At 34.9% G+C, this 21217-nt stretch overlaps 1 protein-coding gene across 1 annotated transcript in view; it reads left to right on the plus strand.

Moving 5' to 3' along the window:
- Positions 1-1636: 1636 nt before the first annotated feature.
- LOC130054417 (hemicentin-2-like) overlaps positions 1637-21217 on the plus strand; it is a 31635-nt gene continuing 12054 nt past the window's right edge. Inside the window, exons 1-4 of the mRNA XM_056164115.1 lie at positions 1637-1738; positions 11116-11167; positions 11639-11657; positions 20951-21217. Coding sequence (XP_056020090.1) covers positions 11138-11167; positions 11639-11657; positions 20951-21217 — 316 coding nt within the window. The 5' untranslated portion in view covers positions 1637-1738; positions 11116-11137. The remainder of the gene's footprint in view (positions 1739-11115; positions 11168-11638; positions 11658-20950) is intronic.

Below are 21217 nucleotides of genomic sequence, written 5' to 3' on the forward strand. Positions count from 1 at the left end.
GGTGTAACATCAAGTCGTTTTCAAGAAGCGTTTGTTGTTTTGTTTTCATTGAATCGGAAACAGGTGTTGCCTTTGTACATTTTAAATAAGAAAGCCCCGTGATCCGGATCACGGAACAAAACTATGTATGGCAGAAAACTATTTACTAGTTCGAAGAAATATGTATTTTTGACTTCGTGTAACTGAGTCCTGGTTGCTTATTCTATACGTTCATGTATGTGAATATTGTTTTTGTGTATCAAAAACATTTTTACCAATTTGATAGAGGCCAATACACATAGTTTTACCATTATACTGTTCGACGCGCGTCGATCGGTTTCAGCGACGATATTTTGTCACCAATTTAATGCAAACCGCAGAGCAAGTCTCAATTTCAATACATTGTAAATTAAAAACTACTATGAATGATAACACAAACAAGTGTTCATCAAAAGGAAAATATCCTCTACGTTTACAGGGTGAATTCAATTTTCCATATTTTCATATATCAATATCGGTAAAACACCGATCTATTTAAACATTGAGAAAGAAAAGCATAAGAAAACGTATATGTGCAAAATATTTCTATTTTCTAATAATATTGCAAGGCATTAAGAATAATTTTTATATATACTGAAAGCAGGGAATGTATGCTTTTTAGGAATACAAGAATATTGCATTCATAAGGATTTTTTTTAAAAATCAATTCGAGGGGGGAAATGGCCTTGCGACAAAACGTTGTGTCATATTTAGACAAAACATCGGTTTTTAAATTTAATGGCTTTAATTACTTGATTGAATTTTACATAGTTAAGAACTAGAGAAAATTTTCAAAAGTACGATCTATAAATCACATATCTTATGGCCGTTGTTTCAAAGATTTAGAGGCATTCCTTTTACTTAGTCCTGTTTTTGCGCGCCACTGCTCGAATTGACGGGTATGGTAGAGAAAGCGTTAAGGGAAGCAAAGCCCGAGTGGTTATGTGTAGAATTCTAAATCGATATTGAAGTTATCTCGTATTTCATGACAACAAACCACCTGGAAGAATAATAGGTATTTGCGAGTGTTTGTATGGGTATTAAAGATATGCATGTGGCAAGGTTTTTTGATTTTCTTTCAATCTTTAAGAAAGTTAAAGATTGTTGAACTTAGTCCGTTTTGAGGAAATATTACATAGAGATTACATGATTTGTCTCGTGAACTTCTACTACAGTTTTCAAGCGAAAACCTTCTTGTTTTACACAGTATTGATATGGGTATTGAAGGTATGCATGTGACAATGATTTTGATTGTCTTCAATTTTTGAGAAAATTACAGGTTTTGAGGAAATGTTACAGAGAGAGAGAGAGAGAGAGATAGTACATTATACGTCTGCTTTTCATTCCACCGTTTCCAAGCGAGGACCTTCCTTTTAAACTTCCAATCAATGACACATATTGACAAATTTATTAAGTATTCATAACAAATAGTGTAATGAGCGAGATTAACATTTCCTTCGCATACATTTGCACCTCTGTCAAAATACCGACGCAGTATCATATATCTCTTTGATAAAAAGTACAATGAACACGGCGTATAAAGCTTTAAGGGAAGCAAATCCCAACTTGTTTTGCACAATTCAAAATGGATATTGATATTCGTATCTCATGACGACAAACCACCTGGAAGAATAAACACCAAACCAAAAGTTGAACAAACGGGCCAAACTATCATATTGATGAGCAGGAATAAAAATCAACAAGAAGGAAAATATAGCATGTAAGTTCTGGAGTTTTGTTATTACAATAGTCATGAAAAGATAAGAATGATGTCTAGAATTTTGCGAATAATACATTAAAGGAAGTGAAGATGAAAATCTGACAAAGGGTTTAAATTTGTCATTTTGATGTATATAATGAATTCTCAAAATCATTAAGATGTAGATTTCTTTAGTAGGGAGATATTTCATAAAGATTAACTAATCTTTTCAATAATCCTTGGGAGCTGACATATTGAAAACATTATTACCTCCCTGCTGGGTTATTTCTTAGCATCCACTAGAAGGCAGCACTGATGCTGGTGTCAGTAGGACACATTGTGTATTTTTGGCACATTGTAAGCATCAACATTAAAATGTCACCAGCAGAAAGTGAATTAAATTTGGAATATCAGTTTGAACCTGATGTTACAGAGGAAGAAATTGTTTCTCGGAATAATTCTTCTTTATCAGCAATTGATTTTCAAAGAGAGGAATTTTCTTGATTGATGTGCTTGTGGAAATTGTAGCTATGTAAATTTAAGGGGTGTATTTGTTGTCATGAGTTTGAACATTTTGTGACAGATTACATAGATATACACATAACGTGCGGTTCTCTACACCATATTTGACATGGTGTGTCTAAGTTCTGTTATAATTGATACAGCTTACATTTATCCATGGATTTATGTATCCAGAGAGGAGGGGTCTCAGAGGACTTGGATAACAACTTGTTAAACAAGTAAGAAAACACGAAAATAAAAAATACCTTCTGTATTTACATGCATTAAAATCTAAACATAGCATTGCATTTGTGTGTAAATATTTCCAATAGGGGCTGTAAGCTCGCAAACGAGATGACGCGAGATTTGAGTACTTCCGGTGACAAACAAACCTTTACGGTTTGCATGAAATCATACAAGTTGGAAATATCCTGCAGTTTTTATCGTGTTTTTTTTTTTGGTCGATGCAAAAAAGTGGACGTTATGGAGAAAGTTGTGCAGGTAAGTATAAATGCATTTAAATACCGGTAGTAAACCTAATTTCCATTAAATAATAAATATCTTGGTTTTGTTTGTTCCACATCTAGGGCCTTCATACCGATCATCAGTCTTTAGTAACATATACGCTCAAGTAGATCTAAATAGATTTACATTTATTTATTTACAATCCACAAATCAAAATGTACACAGTTATACATCACATGCAGCCACGCTTGAAATTGTATAAATCAAATGTTTATAGAGGGAGGAGCATGATTTTACGATCTATAGAGAGATTTTTTACGAAAAACATTCCTAGACACAGCAGCTGTAGTATTACTAAATAGTACTATTTCCATATACAACACAACTTCCTCACTGATTTCTTATCGGCGTCGCGCGTACATGATCTTGATTAGCTGAAATAATATAGCCCTGGTCTCCTTTAAAAAAAAGGGGGGGGGGTCAGAGTAAAAAACTCGGAGAGGGCTATACAGGGGCGTAGCTTCGTTCGGCTCGAGTAAGCACGTGTCTACACATTAAATATATTTTTTTTTTCATATTCAAACACATTTTTGTCCCTAAATATTTGCAAAAAATAATATGGTCGAACATACAAAAACCATTAATATGTCCGTACAGCATGGGCGTTAATTTTCTAAACATCGATACATTTTTTTAGTTATCGGCTCATAAATCTTAAAATTATTCGGAACTGGCCAAACGACTGTATCTATTTCTAGTTTTTAAAATCGGAATTATTATTCCGTCTGGCCTTTTCTTTTAATAATGTATTCTACATGATAATTATGAATAATGGTTAAATATATTTTTTTATAAACTTCTGATCACAATAACTCACTCGACATAACAGTTTAAAAATCTTTGAAAAGTTGTACAATATTTAATGTCTATTGCAGTTATTTTGATGCTCAGAGTAGTGCAAACGAGTCTCAATATTTCAAAAAACAATTCGGGGGTTAACCCCCTCCCCAAGCGGGAAGGGACAACCCACCTGGCAACCACCCACCTCCCATTGGCGCTTCGCGCCTCGGCCAAACCTTTAGAAAAGTATTAGTTTATACTAAATTCAAGAATGTGGCTTTAACTTAAGACTACATGCAAGTCTTACAATAACTTCCTTGAGATAAAGAGAAACGTATTATACGAAAATTATTTTTCTTCCAATTTTCTTTAAATTTAGGTTAGATGGACCGATGCCATTGAGACTAATGTCTTGCAATATTCCCGGACACCTTGATACCCAGGCCATGACATACAGTTCCTGTAAGTGCTGACATACCGTCAAAGCAGTGACTTGTGTAACACCGAATGGTGCTATCACTTATTTTTCAACTTTGAATACAGGATCAACTTGTGCTTCACAGCAAAGTTCCTGCAAAACCCACGGCTGGAAAACGGTTTAGGTGTTAACCATCTGTGATCAATTAGCACAAGGTGTGTCCTTGAACAATGAACATTCCAGCGTTTTTATCCTTAAGAGGACAGTTGGCTTATGAAAAAGTTGAACTGTGTTACATAATAGCCAGGGGAGTATTTACGTCAACGGGGCTAAAGAAAGGATAAAATCCACATACCAGCAGTCTACGAGCCAATATCAACCAAGATAAATATGTGCATGGGATGCATTAAACAGTATATTAAATATTAATAACTCTTTATTCAACCGTAATCTTTTATTAACTTTTTCTGGAGTGACTGTTAAGTACAATGTTCTACATGTTCATATCTTCGGGAATTTATGAATAAAACAGCCAATTAGTATCTGAATATTGAAATATAGCTGTCAAATTCCAATCGTAGGTCATGGTGACCTACTTTTTGGTCAGCGAACTCCGAACATGCAAAGACCCATCAACTGACAAAGTTTGATGACTGTAGGTCAAATAGTATCTGAAATATATAAATATAGCCGTCAAATTCCAAAAGTAGGTCAAGGTGACCTACTTTTTGTCAACACCCTTCAAACATGCAAGACCCAACAACTGACAAAGTTTGATGACTGTAGGTCAAATAGTATCTGAATTATATAAATATAGCCGTCCAATTCCAAAAGTAGGTCAAGGTGACCTACTTTTTGGTCAACACCCTTTGAACATGCAAGACGCATCAACTGACAAAGTTTGATGACTGTAGGTCAAATAGTATCTGAAATATATAAATATAGCCGTCAAATTCCAAAAGTAGGTCAAGGTGACCTACTTTTTGGTCGACACACTCCGTAGACTCAAGATGCATCAACTGTCAAAGTTTGATGATTGTAGGTCAATTAGTGACTGAAATATATAAATATAACTGTCAAATGCCAAAAGTAGGTCACAGTGACCTACTTTTTGGTCGATACACTCCGAAGACTCAAGATGCATCAACTGACAAAGTTTGATGATTGTAGGTCAAATAGTGTCTGAAATATAGTAATTTAGCTGTCAAATACCAAAAGTAGGTCACGGTGACCTACTTTTTGGTCGACACAAACCGAAGACTGAAGACGCATCAACTGACAAAGTTTGATGATCCTAGGTTTTACAGTGCCCAAAATATGCATCTAAAATTGAAAATGTGAAATTTGAATATCTGCAAAATTGAAAAAGTAGGTCACTGTGACCTACTTTTTTATAAATATGTTTCAAAGCCTCAAGATGCATCAACTTACAAGATTTGATGATTCTAAACCTCTTGGTATTTGAAATAACAACTTAAAATATATCTATAAATGATAAGCCATAAAGTTCAGAAAGTAGGTCACGGTGACCTATTTTTCAGTTGACACATTTCAAGGTCCCATGATCCACCAACTGACAAGTTTTGATGATCATAGGCTTCAAAGTGTCCAAGATATGCAACAAAATTAATTTTAAAATAAATACCTGCAAAATTCAAAAAGTAGGTCACCGTGACGTACTTTTGAGACAACTTGACACAAGGTCCTAAGATGCATCAACTGTCAAAATTTGATGATCCTAGTCCTTATAATGACTAAAATATCTAAGATTTAAGGAATTTAAAAGTTTTTTTTAATTTAGGTCAACTTTGAAGTGACCTCGAGACCACGTCCTTTGCCCCAGGGTAATGCCTTGAACAATTTTTAATCTACAACATATCTTCATCCTTATGTGTAAGTTTGGTGATAATCTGCCCAGTGGTTCTTGAGAAGAAGATTTTTTAGCAACCACTAATTTTGTTTGTATTTTCCTGATTATCTCCCCTTGTTAAAGGGTCACATCCCTTTATTTAGTATGTATGAAAACCCTTGGGCCAATGATACCCTGTAACAAATTTGAAAAAAATTGGCCAAGGGGTTCTTGAGTTATAGCCCTTTTTCTAAAAAGTTTACGCACACCGCACACCGCACAAATGGCCATAGCATTAGCTCTTTGAGCCTTTGGCTCAGAAGAGCTAAAAATGCACTACTGATTGTTATTGTTTTACTAAGTATATTTTATCAATACATGTTGATTTTGAATTCATTCAGGTATGGAAATATTATAAGTATAATTCTATTAATGTTATGTGTCCATTCAGAGTCCTTTATGATCCCGGATAATTCTGCAGTCAGCTGTTGTCCAAATAATCAAGTTGCAGCAATAAAATTCTATCACTTTGCAATGTTCTTTGTCCACTAAGAATCCTTGATGATTCGGATAATTTTGCATGCAGTCGGCTGTAGTCCAAACAACCAAAACGCAATGATTCATATTGCACAAAATCCGACCCTGTATCAGGTGATGGTAAGGATGGCTGGACTTGAGGGAGTAAATACTCTTCCTGTATTCTAAATGTAACAAAAAGTTTATATATAATGTACAGTGAAGGCTATAAAAAGATAATCCACTAAAAAGAGCCAAACATAAGGGATGTTTACACGGTGAAAGTCTTTACACTGTGTACCGCTTTATCTATTGTTAACTGTGCCTCAGAGAAAGTACTCTTCACTTCAACTATATATAACTGTTAGTAACATTTTTCTATTACTTGAACCACTAGTATATACCACACGCATGAGAAATATTACAAAGAAAATATTGGTGAGCTCAAAAATTAATTCAAGACTTTTCTTATGCTTAACATTTTTTTTTTCTATCTGGCTGTAAACAGTCGTTAATTATACAGAAGATATGCATTCTACAAATTCTCTACCACATTATTGGAAGGAGCCACCACTGAAATTACTCTCTCTGGTGTTTGCCAACTGATATCTTTAAACAAGAACTGTCTCTCCCCCCCCCCCCCCCCCCCCCGGCCCTGTAAGTTCGCGCTAAATATATACAAACTTAATCAAGCCATAGATAATCAAGTTATTTTAATAATACAAATTTCTCCAAATTGCTTAAATAATAATGATTTTAAAAAAAAACCATTGAAGTAATAGGCCATAATATAACCACAACACCCCCCCCCCTCAATTTTAGCCACATCGCAAAATTATCTGCTTGAGTTACATTATACATTTGTATGTCAATTATCAACAATAATAGGCCTAGTAAAGAGAAGAAGTAAGTTGAATTAAAAGTGTAAATGAATTGCATAATTATCGAATAATCATTCATGAAGTTGAACGTATACTTGCAGTTACCTGGTTACTTTATACAACTTGTTCTCCATCGACACTTGAACCACTGCATTGACAATGTACTTTAACTTGTTAAACTGGGGTATAACAAATGGTTGTGGTACACAGCGTTCTCTGATTTACGCATAGGCGTTGGTTTTTCGGACGTGTAGTTGGCCCAATTCTATATACTCGTAATACTGAATCAGATTTGTTTGTCACCGGAAACGCTTCACTGCAAGTGACGAGAAACGAGACTTACAGCCCCTAATACGTGATAGAATACAGTAGCAATTCTGTTGCAGACATGCTATCAATACTTATGGTCTACAGACAGTTTATCAACTAGGTCAGACGCGGACAGCCTCTGTGGGGTGGGAAATCAGATTAGTTTTACCTTCATTTGTTGTGACATAAATTAAGGGAGTATTTCCTAAAGAGCACTGCAATTATTAAGGATTTCTTGAAACCTCAGACTTTGATACAGATTCTGAATAAATATTTTTTATCAGTGTAAATAAATAATATAACTGTAAATTGCATCTCCGAAATTTATCTGTGGTCCATGTACATCAATTATTATAAAATATATGAATTATACGCCTATATTGCAGTACTCTATGACATAGTCACCTTAATAATCTGCAAATATTTTAAAATCTGATCAAATTAATTGATTTGGAATCTTGAAATATAACAGAGCTTCTGAGTTAAGTTCAGAAGTTGAGGGAGCTGGAGATATTTTGTGGGCGTGTTTTCTTCTTTTTCTTAATGAAAGGCGAAGATAACGAATAAGTGATCAATCTCATAACTGCTATAAGCAATACAAAATAGATAGTCGGGCAAACACGGACCCCTGGACACACCAGAGGTGGGATCGGGTGGCTAGGAGGAGTAAGCATCCCCGGTAAAATATATAAATTATATGCCTATAATGCATTGTAATTATATTTGATTTCAATTCTTTTTGCCCCAAAACCTTATCCATCAATTTTAAAATGAATCCATAAATTTCTGCTGTATAATAGTGACCCAGTCAACAACAGCAATGTGTCTCATCAACGTCAGAGCACAGATGCATACTGGGAAATAATGGATGACCTCCATAAACCTTTAACTTGAGTGTTTAATTGATCAAATCTCGTAATAGAAACAAGCAAATTAGATTCATGCCACACTATTTAGTTTCAGGAAATCTTTTAAGTTTATTATGCAACAAATGCTTTTTTTCATGTTCACTTCCTTTAAGTTTTTATGTCTCCATTAAATAAAGAGAATGTAAGTGATATTACGATACAGTTGTGCTCAACTGGATTTCATTTTCGGTTAGTTGAGCGTATTTAAGTGATTTAGAGGGCCTAGATTCGAACTCCGGTTCATTTCATTTTCTCCATTGCTGTTACTATGTAAATATCAATCTCCTTGGTAATGCATTGATGTTTGTTGTTGTTGTTGACCAGTCACGTTAGCTCAGTGGTATACATAGAGTGTTCGCTTCGTAAATGATAGGTCGTTGGTGCCACGGTCGCGTCAAACCTAAGATATAAATATAGGATGTGATTGTTCCTTCACCAAACGCTCGGCATTCAGAAGTGAGAGTCACTGGTGTTTTGGACATGACCTTAAACACGGAGGCCACGACTGAACACAACTACCAATTCGCGTTCTTTTTTGGCACAGTTCAGATTCGCTCTGTAGGATTTTCCCAATAATACTATTTTCTGAAAGTTCAAACCCGATGGAAAAGAGCTCACGAAATATCACAAAACGTCGATAACAATTAATTTATTCAAAGAAATGATGTATAAGGTTATAAATTACAAACACAATTGTAATGAATAATCCATAAACCAAATTAGCAGGAAAATAATATTGTTTTTGATTTCAATATTCTTATGATACAGACATTTTCTAAAGTCATTCAGATATTACAACCTCTGAAAAGAAACATTTGAATGTCCAGATTCCTTCTTAAAATCAATATGATGCACCTTGAAGTCACAAAGAGCCTGTTTAAGTTTGGTAGCAAGGGGACATACAACATTTTAAGATGATTTTTAATTTATCAAATCCTTACTGTAAAACGTATTAATTAAATTTTTTAACAATTGTTTTCAACATAGAAAGTAAACTGAAATAGGAAATCAAAGAAAGATAATAACAAGGTAATTTAGATTTAAAGGGACTGGTTCACGTTTTTCGAAAGAAATGTTTTTCATTTTTGATGTTAAAGATTAAAAATATAGCTCATTTAATGTTAACAACCAAAATTCGGACCGTCTGAATGCAAGGATAAGAGCAATATTTTAGCTTGGAGTATGTGTTATGTAAACAAAGACTCAAGTCTTTTGATGTAAACAAACAAACCAGTGAAACGTTAATTTTGTAATTTAAAGCTTCCATTTTGTGCAATCACAAATTTAACTTTTAAACGACATATTTTACATAAAGTATAGTTGAGATGTAATATATATGATAAATTTAGATCAATATCCATTTATTTCGAAAACCCCGTAAACAATAACACACCTCAATCTTTGTTTTCAAAACAAATAATAAACTCTCTATCACGAGCTTCTGTCATGATGAATAACCTAACGGAAATTGTGAAACCTTCTAAACATATTAGACTGTAGATTTTGATCATTTAAATTGAAAAACAAAATTTGAAGGAAAATCGTGAATCAGTCCCTTTAAAAGAATATTACAAAAATGAGTCATATTACCATTAACGATTTTCGATTTGCATTGTTTTCTTTTACACGAGTATCATTAACTCCACGAATGTGTTTTAGATGACTCCTGATTGTCAGTAAACAACAAACTTTAGAAGAATTACAATCAATTTCTGAACATATATACAATGAAAACAAAGACGGTCATTTAAGCATTGCTTAACAATTGATTTGAAACATGTCAGGCAACATGCGACATAATGACAAGCTATTCTTGCAAATCAGATTTTGAAAACAATAGGATTTGCGAAATACTGACTATATGTATAAACAACACTCAATGTAACATCAACCTATCTGTCAGTAGCTTGCCTCCATTTGAAATTCACTTGAATATGGGATGGTGGCGATAGAGCCCACATCTGTTTCATATTTGGATAATCAACTGAACATCTTTAGATGCTAACGGCAAACTAACAACTCAACTTTATGACAAACGGAATGATTTCAGCTTCTCCATCTTCAACTTTCCAATTTATGTAGCAATATTCCATCGTCATCTGCATACCATGTTTATGTCTTTCAGCTGATTCGATATGCGAAATATGACAATCTTTTAAATTGAGACAGGCTACTAAAAATAGGTCGATGTTACAAGGATTTCAATAATCTAGTTTACTGATCGATGTATTGAATATTGTTTAACGTCCCTCTCGAGAAAAATTCACTCACATGGAGATGTCACCACTGCTGATGAGGGGCTGCAAAATTTTGGCCCATACTCTGCGCTTATGGTCATTGAGCAGGGGGATCTTTATCGTGTCACACCTGCTGTGACATGAGACCTCGGTTTTTGTGGTCTCATCCGAAGGACCGCCCTCATTTAGTCGCCTCTTACGACAAACAAGGGGTACTGAAGATCTATTCTAACCCGGATCCCCAGTGGTTATAACCTAGTTCAAAGGCAGCAATTTGCAAATTGTGTGGTTGTTATAATGATATCAATTGCAAGTACAAAATAACAATTATATAAACTTCATCACCTTTTTTGTATCTAAATTGTTGTATACATCAAACAAAATTGGGAAATATTCATGTTATGCCAGTAGATATATTGAATGCACTACATCGAGTTAATCAAAATGGTGTAAGCATACACTCTTTATTTACAGTTGACGTCTCCTTAACAGAAAAATGGGTATTTGCGTATCATCAAGAGCAAAGGTAATTTTCTTCTCTACACTGAAAGATTATTTCTGTTAGCGATTATATTTCCGCGAAAATGATATTAGTATTATATAGAAGTCATCGAATTATTATCTTAAATAGTGAAATCATTTAAAATATATACATAAAACTAAATAAACACTGTGCATATTGTAGAGGACAGTATAAGAGGGAACTAATATTGCATAACTAGAGAGCTAACTTTTCTATCGATGTGGTAGAATCTCTCTCTTGATCACGCCAGTTAAGCAACAGCACCTTTTTTTTACATGCACATACTATATATTTACATTAACTTCCAGTGCCCGTGAGCAACAGCGAGCGTGATCAGCACGGGGCTGGGTGACCGCTACACGTTACTGTATCTTATATAAGGTTCATTGTTGTTTGTAAGTCTGACTTAAAAAAACATATATAGATTATTACACATTTCCGTATCTCACTGTACTTTTTTTTCTTTTTAAATAGAACCAAGTGTCACCTGTAGGTAAGAATATCACATTTACAATGACGTTAGTAATTCGTACCATTATGGATTCGGATATGGTAAACAGTGCCAACAACGAAAGATAATAATATGATTACTGCAAGATCACGATTGAAATACAAAATCAAGACAACCAATTTATAAACAAATGAACCTTGCACTAAAATCACCGATCCAAAAAGGTGAGTGGGAGAGTAGTCTAGGGAATTACCAAATAATCCTTTAACTTAATAAATGTAACCCCAAATCATTATCTTCCCACCATTTTATTTCAAAACAATGTTGTTTTGGAAGTAATTTCTCCAACTTTGTCTAATTTGTATGATTTTGAACAAATAATTCTATTTTCATTCCAACTGGATGATGGTACAAAAGTCTCTACACCATCGTATGTAGACCCGCTTGCAGCTAAACTATTCTCAGTATACCAGTGTATCATTCTTGTTAAAAATGTAGATTATTGGTATCTCTTGTTTTTTCGTAATGGATGGTGTGTGATATTTGTTTATGAAATATATGTTTCTTGATAAAAACGTGAGTTGCGTTATGAATTCGAGGTTTAAAAAACAAACTGTGTAGTTACCTTTTCAGCGTTGAGAGAGAGAGAGAGAGAGAGAGAGAGAGAGAGAGAGAGAGAGAGAGAGAGAGAGAGAGAGAGAGAGAGAGAGTGTGTGTGTGTGTGTGTGTGTGTGTGTGTGTGTGTGTGTGTGTGTGTGTGTGTGTGTGTGCGTGTGTGTGTGTGTTATTGACATGACTAACGACACCAACAATCAGATTATCAAATTTTTGTGACGACCGTCAATTCTAAGTGTGGAGTGATTCAGGATATGATCTATGTTTGCATGGGACAATGTTTTCGTTCTAAAATATGTGGGTAGGAGTATACATCAAAGTCAGATTATGACAAACTAATGAAAAATCACATTTCCATTTTTATGTCAATACTTGTATTTCATATTATGAACCTAAATTACATGTAATCGATACATACTGGTGCTGATGCACAATACATGTTCTGAGCAGGTGCCCCTTTTTTGCTTTGATTCTCTCTCATTTGGGCTAATCCGCACCACCTCCACATCATCACAGTACAAAGCGTGGGGATTTAGGCACAGTCCACAATCAAGAACCCTGTCTGTCCTTCTTAAAAATCTACCTTTCATATAGGGTCATCCACCTTCCCTCTAAACCACAGACCTTTTGCTAGACCCTGCATGTTTTCACCGGAATTTTTTCAGCAACTGACCACGTGTCTTAATTTCGTATTCACACCCATCTATATGCTAGAATTCATGGTGACACTTACATGTTGTATATCAACATTTTATCAAGCACTCAGCTACATTTGACATGCTTTCCAAAATTATTGTATACATATTTACACATGTCATATCACTTCAAATATGGGTATTTCCAATTTTTTAAAACGTTGACCGGGCCTATATTGGCAAGCATAAATACCAAAAAGATGTTGTCTGTGGTATACATATGTTTGTAGATTTGAAGTAGATTTGGTGTTAGGTGTATTTATATGTTGTTTTGTTAATATTCTCTGTTAATTATGTAATTCTGTTCGTTTGTCCGGAAGAAGGAAGAGGTTGTTCTGAAAATTTGTGTTGTTCTTTTTAGTGCTTTATATAATTTTTGTATTTTACCTTGTATCCACGTTGTGGATCCCATACGTATGGACATTAGGTGTTGTTGGAAGTTAGGGCTATTTTGAAATGTAATTATGGAATGAAAGCGCTTGCGTTAAAATATGAAACTTTGTGTACTGTTTCATTTATTTCATTTTAATGTATGTATGTATATATATATATATATATATATATATATATATATATATATATATATATATATATATAGTTTTGAAACAGTGTTCGGTATATGATATTGAATGAAATTAAAAAAAAGCACACAAAGTTAAAAGGGTTTTTATTCAAAATCCTCAGGCGTTTCATTTTAAGATTACAAACTGATAAAATGATCTTAATATGTAACGCCTGAATATTTTTAAATGAAAGACTTTGCATTGCATGTGTATGCGTGTAGTCGTGTCATTATTGTATTGTTTTGGGTTCTGTCACGTAATTATGTATTTTAAAACAGTCGTCCATTTAAGTTCCTTTTTAATTTGATTCGTTCAATGCTAAATGAAAAGGTGAAGATAACTCCTATAAGGAATACAAAATCAGTAAATGTAACTTTCAACATAAAAATCACTGACCACATTTTCATGTCCTCTCAAGATACATTTAATGTATGGAAGTCCATACTTGTATATAATCAATAGAAAGAAAACACGTGAGTTACTTTTGAATACACATGCAAAAATGGGGGAAACCGTAATAAATAATGGCTCAACTATTAAACATCGGACATATTACAAACAATAAACTAATAATTCAATAATTTAGTTTAATGAGTTATATTCTACAATAATTATTGTATAATAGATAGATATATTATCATACGTAAAATTGAACAATTTTTAATTTTCAGATAACTTTTAAAGATGTCACATAGAAAAACACACCTTTAGATCTTAAAGGTGGACAGTTAATCTGTTTTAAGCTCCTATCAACATCAAGAATAAAGATGCATCATAAAATTATGGATAGAACGTAGAGAATAATGACATAAAATCTTTCACGGATCACAGTTCTCAAAAGTCCCAAGAATGATAAAGGCATAGATTGTTTACAAGCTTGAAGCTTTCAATAGTGTCTTACATGGCTTCTATCGCTGGTGTTATGATAATTTACAAATATTACTTACTGGAAGTAAAACTTAAGCATTTACCAAGTTGTGCCGATTCAAGTGAATTGTAAGAGACATTCACGCAACCTGTGTTCCTATCGTCACTTTTCCCCGCCCATAAATGTCTCTTTTGTAGTAGAGAAACTCAAGTCCAAGGCAAAAACACAATGATTTTTAAGTGTGTGACAAGAACAGTAGAAGAGGTCATTTAAGAAACCCGCAAAGAAATAAAAGTGACTGGCACAATAAGTTAGTTGATTGTATATCGTTTATGATTGATTGATTTTTGCTGTTTTTCGCCACACTCAACAATTTTTCAGTTATATGGTGGCGCCCAGTTTTTTTATTGGTGGAAGAGAGAACCCAGATACAATGTACCAGGGGAAAGTTTCCCAGTTTACTTTCGGAAGGTCGGTGGTCTCCACTGACCTTCCGAAAGTAAACTGGGAAACTTTCTCATCGGCGCGAGCGGGATTCGAACCCGTGCCAACCAGAGGTGAGAGGCCGTATGATTTTGAGCTCGATGCTCTAACCACTCGACTACGGAGGCCTTTGTATATTGTTTAATGTCCCGCTCAAGATTTTTATTGTTTAACGTCCCACTCAAAAATATTTCAGTCATATGGAGACATCACCATTGCTGGGGCGAAGGACTGCAACATTTAGGCCTATGCTTGGCGCTTACGGCCTTTGAGCAGGGAGGGATTTTTATTGTACCACACCTGCTGTGAAATGGGACCTCGGTTTTGGTCATCTCATCCGAAGGATCGCCCCCATTAAGTCGTCTCTAACGACAAGCAAGTGTACTGAGGATCAATTCTAACCCGGATCCCCACTGGTTCTCATCTATATAAAAAGATGAAGATAACGAACAGTGTTCAATTTCATAAGTAAAGTTCGATATATTGATTTGGTTGCTAAAGGGGGGATGTTTTATCCAACCTGTAAAAATGAACACTAAGTCCGATGCCCAAAACAAGTCAGAAACTAAAAATAATATAATTCTTTAGCACCAAGGAAAGGTATTTGACTTTATCCGAATATATGGAGATACATATCGTGTAGAATTATGTGGTTGAGAGTATGACAATGCTCAAAGAGAGATACTTGTCATGTACCCCAACTCATGTAAGAATTGCAAAAGTTGAAACCTCTCCATCATCTCTGAATACATGTGTATAGAATATATCATTGCATTTCTCTCTCAAGTGGTATCAGACAACCCATCTTTTTTCAAGGGCAAAAAGGTATGCCAAATCGTACTCTCAAGACATATGTGCCTCAGCTTTAAATGGCAAATGGATATTATTAAGCACCTCACGTTTGAAATCACAATGCGCCATCTGACAAGAAGTACTGAGTTTATTACACTATTAAATGTAAAACTTATACCGTACCAATTTTGATGCACCAGATGCGCATTTCGACAAATAATGTCTCTTCAGTGATGCTCAACCGAAATGTTTGAAATCCAAAATAACTATGAAGTTTTGGAGCTAAATATAGCCAAAAACAGCGTGCCAAAAAAGTGGAACCAAATTCGTCCAAGGATAAGAGCTATGCACGAGGGAGATAATCCTTAATTTTGAAATGAATTTCTAAATTTTATAACAGCAATTAAATATACATCCATATTTTCAAGCTAGTAACGAAGTACTAAGATACTGGACTGTAGAGACCCTCGGGGACTAACAGTCCACCAGCAGAGGCCTCGACCCAGGGGTCATAATGTAAAACGTATACGGTACCGATTTTGATGCACCAGATGTGCATTTCGACAAATAATGTCTCTTCAGTGATGCTCAACCGAAATGTTTGAAATCCAAAATAACTATGAATATGTTTGGTCACTGTAGAAGTCACTCACAGACACTGGAGCGTAAAACTGCTATTTGCAATGTGATTACAAATTCTGGATTACTACTGCATGCAAGAATATCTCTTACAAGTAACTCAGTAATCATCTATATAGGATCTGAGGAAGTTTTCCATTTTTCGGCGATTTTTAAAGAAAAAAATCATGTTTTAGCCCCAAAACTCGTAGATGCCCCAACATAGTTATGTCAAACAACTTTATATATTCACAAAATATGGGAGCAATTATACACGTGAAGAATCGTATCTGCCGGGCAAAAAAGGAGAGAGAGGCATCGACAGCAGCTTCATCCGGACCGTCTTTTCCGGAATGTGGAAGGACATTCCATGCTTGGATTGGACTTGTCAGACATCTTCGAACCCAAAGCACTCCGAGCAGAAATTAGCAGATATCAAGTTATGGTCATCTTCGACATCGAAGGACGAATTACTCCTGTATATCAGTAGAAATCATTTGTATATGTCAAGAGGTCAACAAAACCTCTTTAATCAAAATAACTCATTACTGCTATAACAAAAACCCTGCATAATTATCATGCTTGATCATCTAACGTTTAACACAAATGAGTTAGATCAGTCTAGTATTAATACATTGAAAATCACTCAAATCTGAATGGAAGATTCTTGTTTTCTACAGGTTTACAGCTGACATTTACATCAACATTTGCATCACATGTATCATGAAAAACACTTATAGACTCAGAATTACAATCATTTCTGGTTTGTCATTAATATTGGTATCAAGTTTTGTTTCATAGTTTTCACCAATAACATCATCATCATCATCATCATCATCATTATCATCATCATCATCATCATCAATACATTGAAACATTGGCATGTTAGATGTAAAAATACTTTTTCTGTCTTTAAACTTCTTTAAATTGGTGAATTACGCTTGTATTGTACTCCCTGATCTAACACAACAATTGCGCTATTGCCATTTATCTGAACCACTTTAAAGGGTGGGGTATTAAATTGTTATTTTTACCTTTCATGATGTTGATAACTTATTCTTGCGGTCTTGTTTCACGAGAACTTGATCAACTGTACGAATATCAGTTGCAGTTGCCCTAAGACGTTTATCTGAATACACTTGCCTTTTTCCTTTCTTTCCACATCATGGTCGCTTACGTCAAGGTAATCGACATTCTAGTCAAAAAGCTCAAGCAACGTTGTACAAAGTTTACGGCCAAAAAGTAATTGAAATCTACAAACCCCAATCATCAAGTATTTCGATACATCACAAGAAATTTATCAAGAACCATTTTCCAACCTTGCCCTTTAGCATAGGCAACTTTGACGCGTTTCATAATAGATCTGTTTTTTACTTTTCACGTCTCCGTTTACTTGTGGCCATAGAGGTGTTCTGTGATGGACTATACCATTGTTTAACATGAAATTCTTAAAATGTTGGCTTTCAAAATTGTCGGTATGGATTGAAAACATTAATCCACGAGTTAAACAAACCTATGAGATAACATCCCTTATGTTCTTTGACGAAATGTTTTCGTAACTGCGATCTTAAAATATATCCTATGATAGTCCACTAACACAATCATGTATTTTTAATCGGCAATGGACCGAGAAGGTCTGCAGTCAGATATTGCAACGGCGTAGAAGGCAGTTCGGTACGCTTCAATGGTTTTCGCTTACTTTTTTGACCTACCAACTGACATCCATAACAACTTTTACCGGTCGTCCATACTTTGCTTCTTAACAATGATTCATTGTAAAATTGTCATGATGTCCTTCGTGCGCAGCCTCAAGATCCCGATCTGTACTGGAATAACGATTTGCGTACCTTGAAATACTAACTGTCCAATCGAACACAATTCAGCACGTACTGGGGAATATTCGCAGTTGTGTTAAGTAGGGCCATAGAAATATGTCAGGAAAAAAAGCATTATAAACAGATCAATTTTTGACAAATTCTGTACACACAACCCTTATATACAATAAAATATGTATATATAATTAAGTGCATATTGACCTCCTATACATTTTTCACCAGACCGACAATCTCTACATCAGCTGTATATCACGTGATCAAATATCAAAATAAAATCGTACCGTGTATGTATAAATCGTTCGATTGGCACGATATCCAGATATCAATACAAGTTGAAGTTAATATAACTTCAAAACATATTAATTTCTTAATTTGGAAAGTGATGGGAGAAAGTTTATCGAGACTTGTAACATGTCTAATTTTTGCATTGAATATGCAAGATGCGGCGGTTTTTGCATATACGAAGTTGAATCTAGCCTGAAAAACGTGTTGTTGTTTTTGTTGAAGCCACAACTTGCTCCCCTAGCTCTCCTTTTGCACTGAAGTTCAGATGTCACATAAATCAAACATCTTTCACTCAAAAACCTCGGGATGTCATGCCAATGATGAAATTTGTATGTACGGAAACCCTGTTTATGCAAATGAGGTCATTGTGAAAGTCACTATATACGTGCAGATTAGGGGCGATATTAAGATCACAATACAATATGGATATTACTTTAGCATGTATGTTATATCAAGAAGAAGAAAATATTTCAATATCAAAGAGAATTAATATAACCCATTTGACAGAAACTTTTACACGATTGCGGTTTATTGTTTGACAGCGGTGGTAAATAACGAAAAAATATTTTTACAGTTCCAACCGCAAAAGGAATGTTGATATGTACGTCATGACCTTAATCATGACGTATTTTTCATTGTGACGTCATGTAATGTGCCAGTGCGGTAAAGTACATTTTTACAGCACTGATATTTATGAGGAAAGCCTTAACTCAGCTGCGTTCTCAAAAAAACAAAACAAAAAAACTCAATATGGTGCCGTTGTTGATTAACAAGACATTGTCTCACAGATTATAGTTCGGGATCATTCTCTGATGCTCTCTCAATCCAGTTGAATTGTCATCGCAGTGCATGTTGCTTCCTTTGCTACAAAACTAACATAATTATGAATCAGCTAGATTCATTGAACCTGGGATATACCGAACTTTGAATGCGTATGGTTTCATTCGCAACACCCACCGTTTTATTCTTGAGTACACATTTGACCTTTGGGAATATATACATTCGAGTGGTTTGTGTTCTATGAGAAGCCCAATCTCTGTTCCGTAGAGATAAACATGAAACTATTTACACGCCCAAACTAACACTACAACTTCTTTCTCTGTCTATGAATAGGACGTTCTGTATCCCTTACGTTTATGCGTATAAAACCATATGGAATTCCCAATTTTGTTCTAGCACAAACACTGCATCTGGCCTTGGTCGGCGCAGATTTCTCATAGTATCCTAACGTTTTGGCACTTGCAAGACGTCACATAAGTTCTACAAATTAATTTATTAGAGGTCTGTTACGGGTTGACCATTATATTACCTCTGTATTGGACGGGAATCCATGTGTTCCACTCATGATGCTTGATCTTTCAGCTGCATTCGACGTCACATACCATAACATTCTGATCAGGAGTATGGAGTATGCTTTTTTATTTCACGAGATCGGCCATGCCATCGATCTAGTTTTATCTCTCTGGTTGAAGTCCACAAATCACTGTTGGACCTACAATGTCCAAAACATTCCTACTCCACTTTTGAGTTCCACAGGGTTCTGTATTAGGACCTCGTCTGCATTGCATGTTCTCCAAACCAATCGGAGAAATTTCCCGGAGGTGTAACGTGTGTTATAATTGCTACGCGGATGACACTCAGATATACCTGATTATAAATCCGAACGCCAGCTGGGGCAGCATTCCAGACAAACTTCAACGGTGTCTTTCAGACATTGACAACTGGATGTAAAACAACATACTCCAGCTAAATCAGGGAAACGCATTACTTATTATTTTCACACCAAAACGTCAAGCTAAGGAATTCTCAGGATATCAATTGGTTTTCGGTGGATCTGTCATCACGAGTGGTTCATGTTCAAAAAGATCTTGGAATGTTTTTTGACAGCACATTTAGGATGGAGTGTCAAATAACAACATTGACTAAATAATGGTATTTCCAACTTCGTAATATCGGTATAATTAGATCTCTTTTAACGGAGGATGTGTGCCGGACACTTGCTAGATCACTGATTACATCCGGTCTTGATTATGGAAATGCACTTCTTTATGGTATGGATTCAGCAGAAGTTAGCTTCCAGGCTAGTGACACATGATACCTTCTAAAGCCACGTGTTTGTACTTAACTGAATGGCGAAAGACGGTTTGATGTTTCTTTATCAACTCTACGGAACTACCTCCCGTTGGATCTTTGCGTCGAAGGCTCATTAGCTATTTTTAAAAGCAAACTTAAATCATAACTTTTTAAACTTGTTTTTGTTGTTCTTTGTAATTCGGTATTTACGTATAAAGTTATTTAACGAACACCTCAGTTTTAGTATTATTTTATGCCTTTTTTATGATTGTATTTGTTGTTCTTTCTTTTAGTTTGTTTTTATTGTTTTACATGTAAAGCGATTTAGGATAATCGTCTTAATAAGATAAAGCGCTACATAAATGTTTAATAATAATAATAATAAAACTGGATTTATCTAGGAACATTAGCATCTTTTTAATACAGACTTCAGAATACTTCTGCGAATTTTTTTTTAACAAAATGAATTTTGGATTATAAACTTTTCAATTCCTTAAATTTTACCTAGGAGCTTCAAATTTGATACTGAACATGCCACCTGAGGAAATGTTCTGCAGAGGAGTCACAGTGAGAATTCAATGTACTGGAATCCCTGTAACATCTCAAGATGTGAAGTGGTTTAAAGATGGAGTCCCGATCCCAACAAATTCATCAGAGAAGTCAGTTTTGTGTTTGGAAGAGCTTAAGCTGAGCGATGGTGGAAAATACAGATGTGAAATTACACAATCATCTGGAGCTAAAATCTCATCAAATGAAGTGGACATCTCAATTAAAG

This window comes from Ostrea edulis, chromosome 4 (genome assembly GCF_947568905.1).
Source record: "Ostrea edulis chromosome 4, xbOstEdul1.1, whole genome shotgun sequence".
NCBI classification, from domain to species: domain Eukaryota; kingdom Metazoa; phylum Mollusca; class Bivalvia; order Ostreida; family Ostreidae; genus Ostrea; species Ostrea edulis.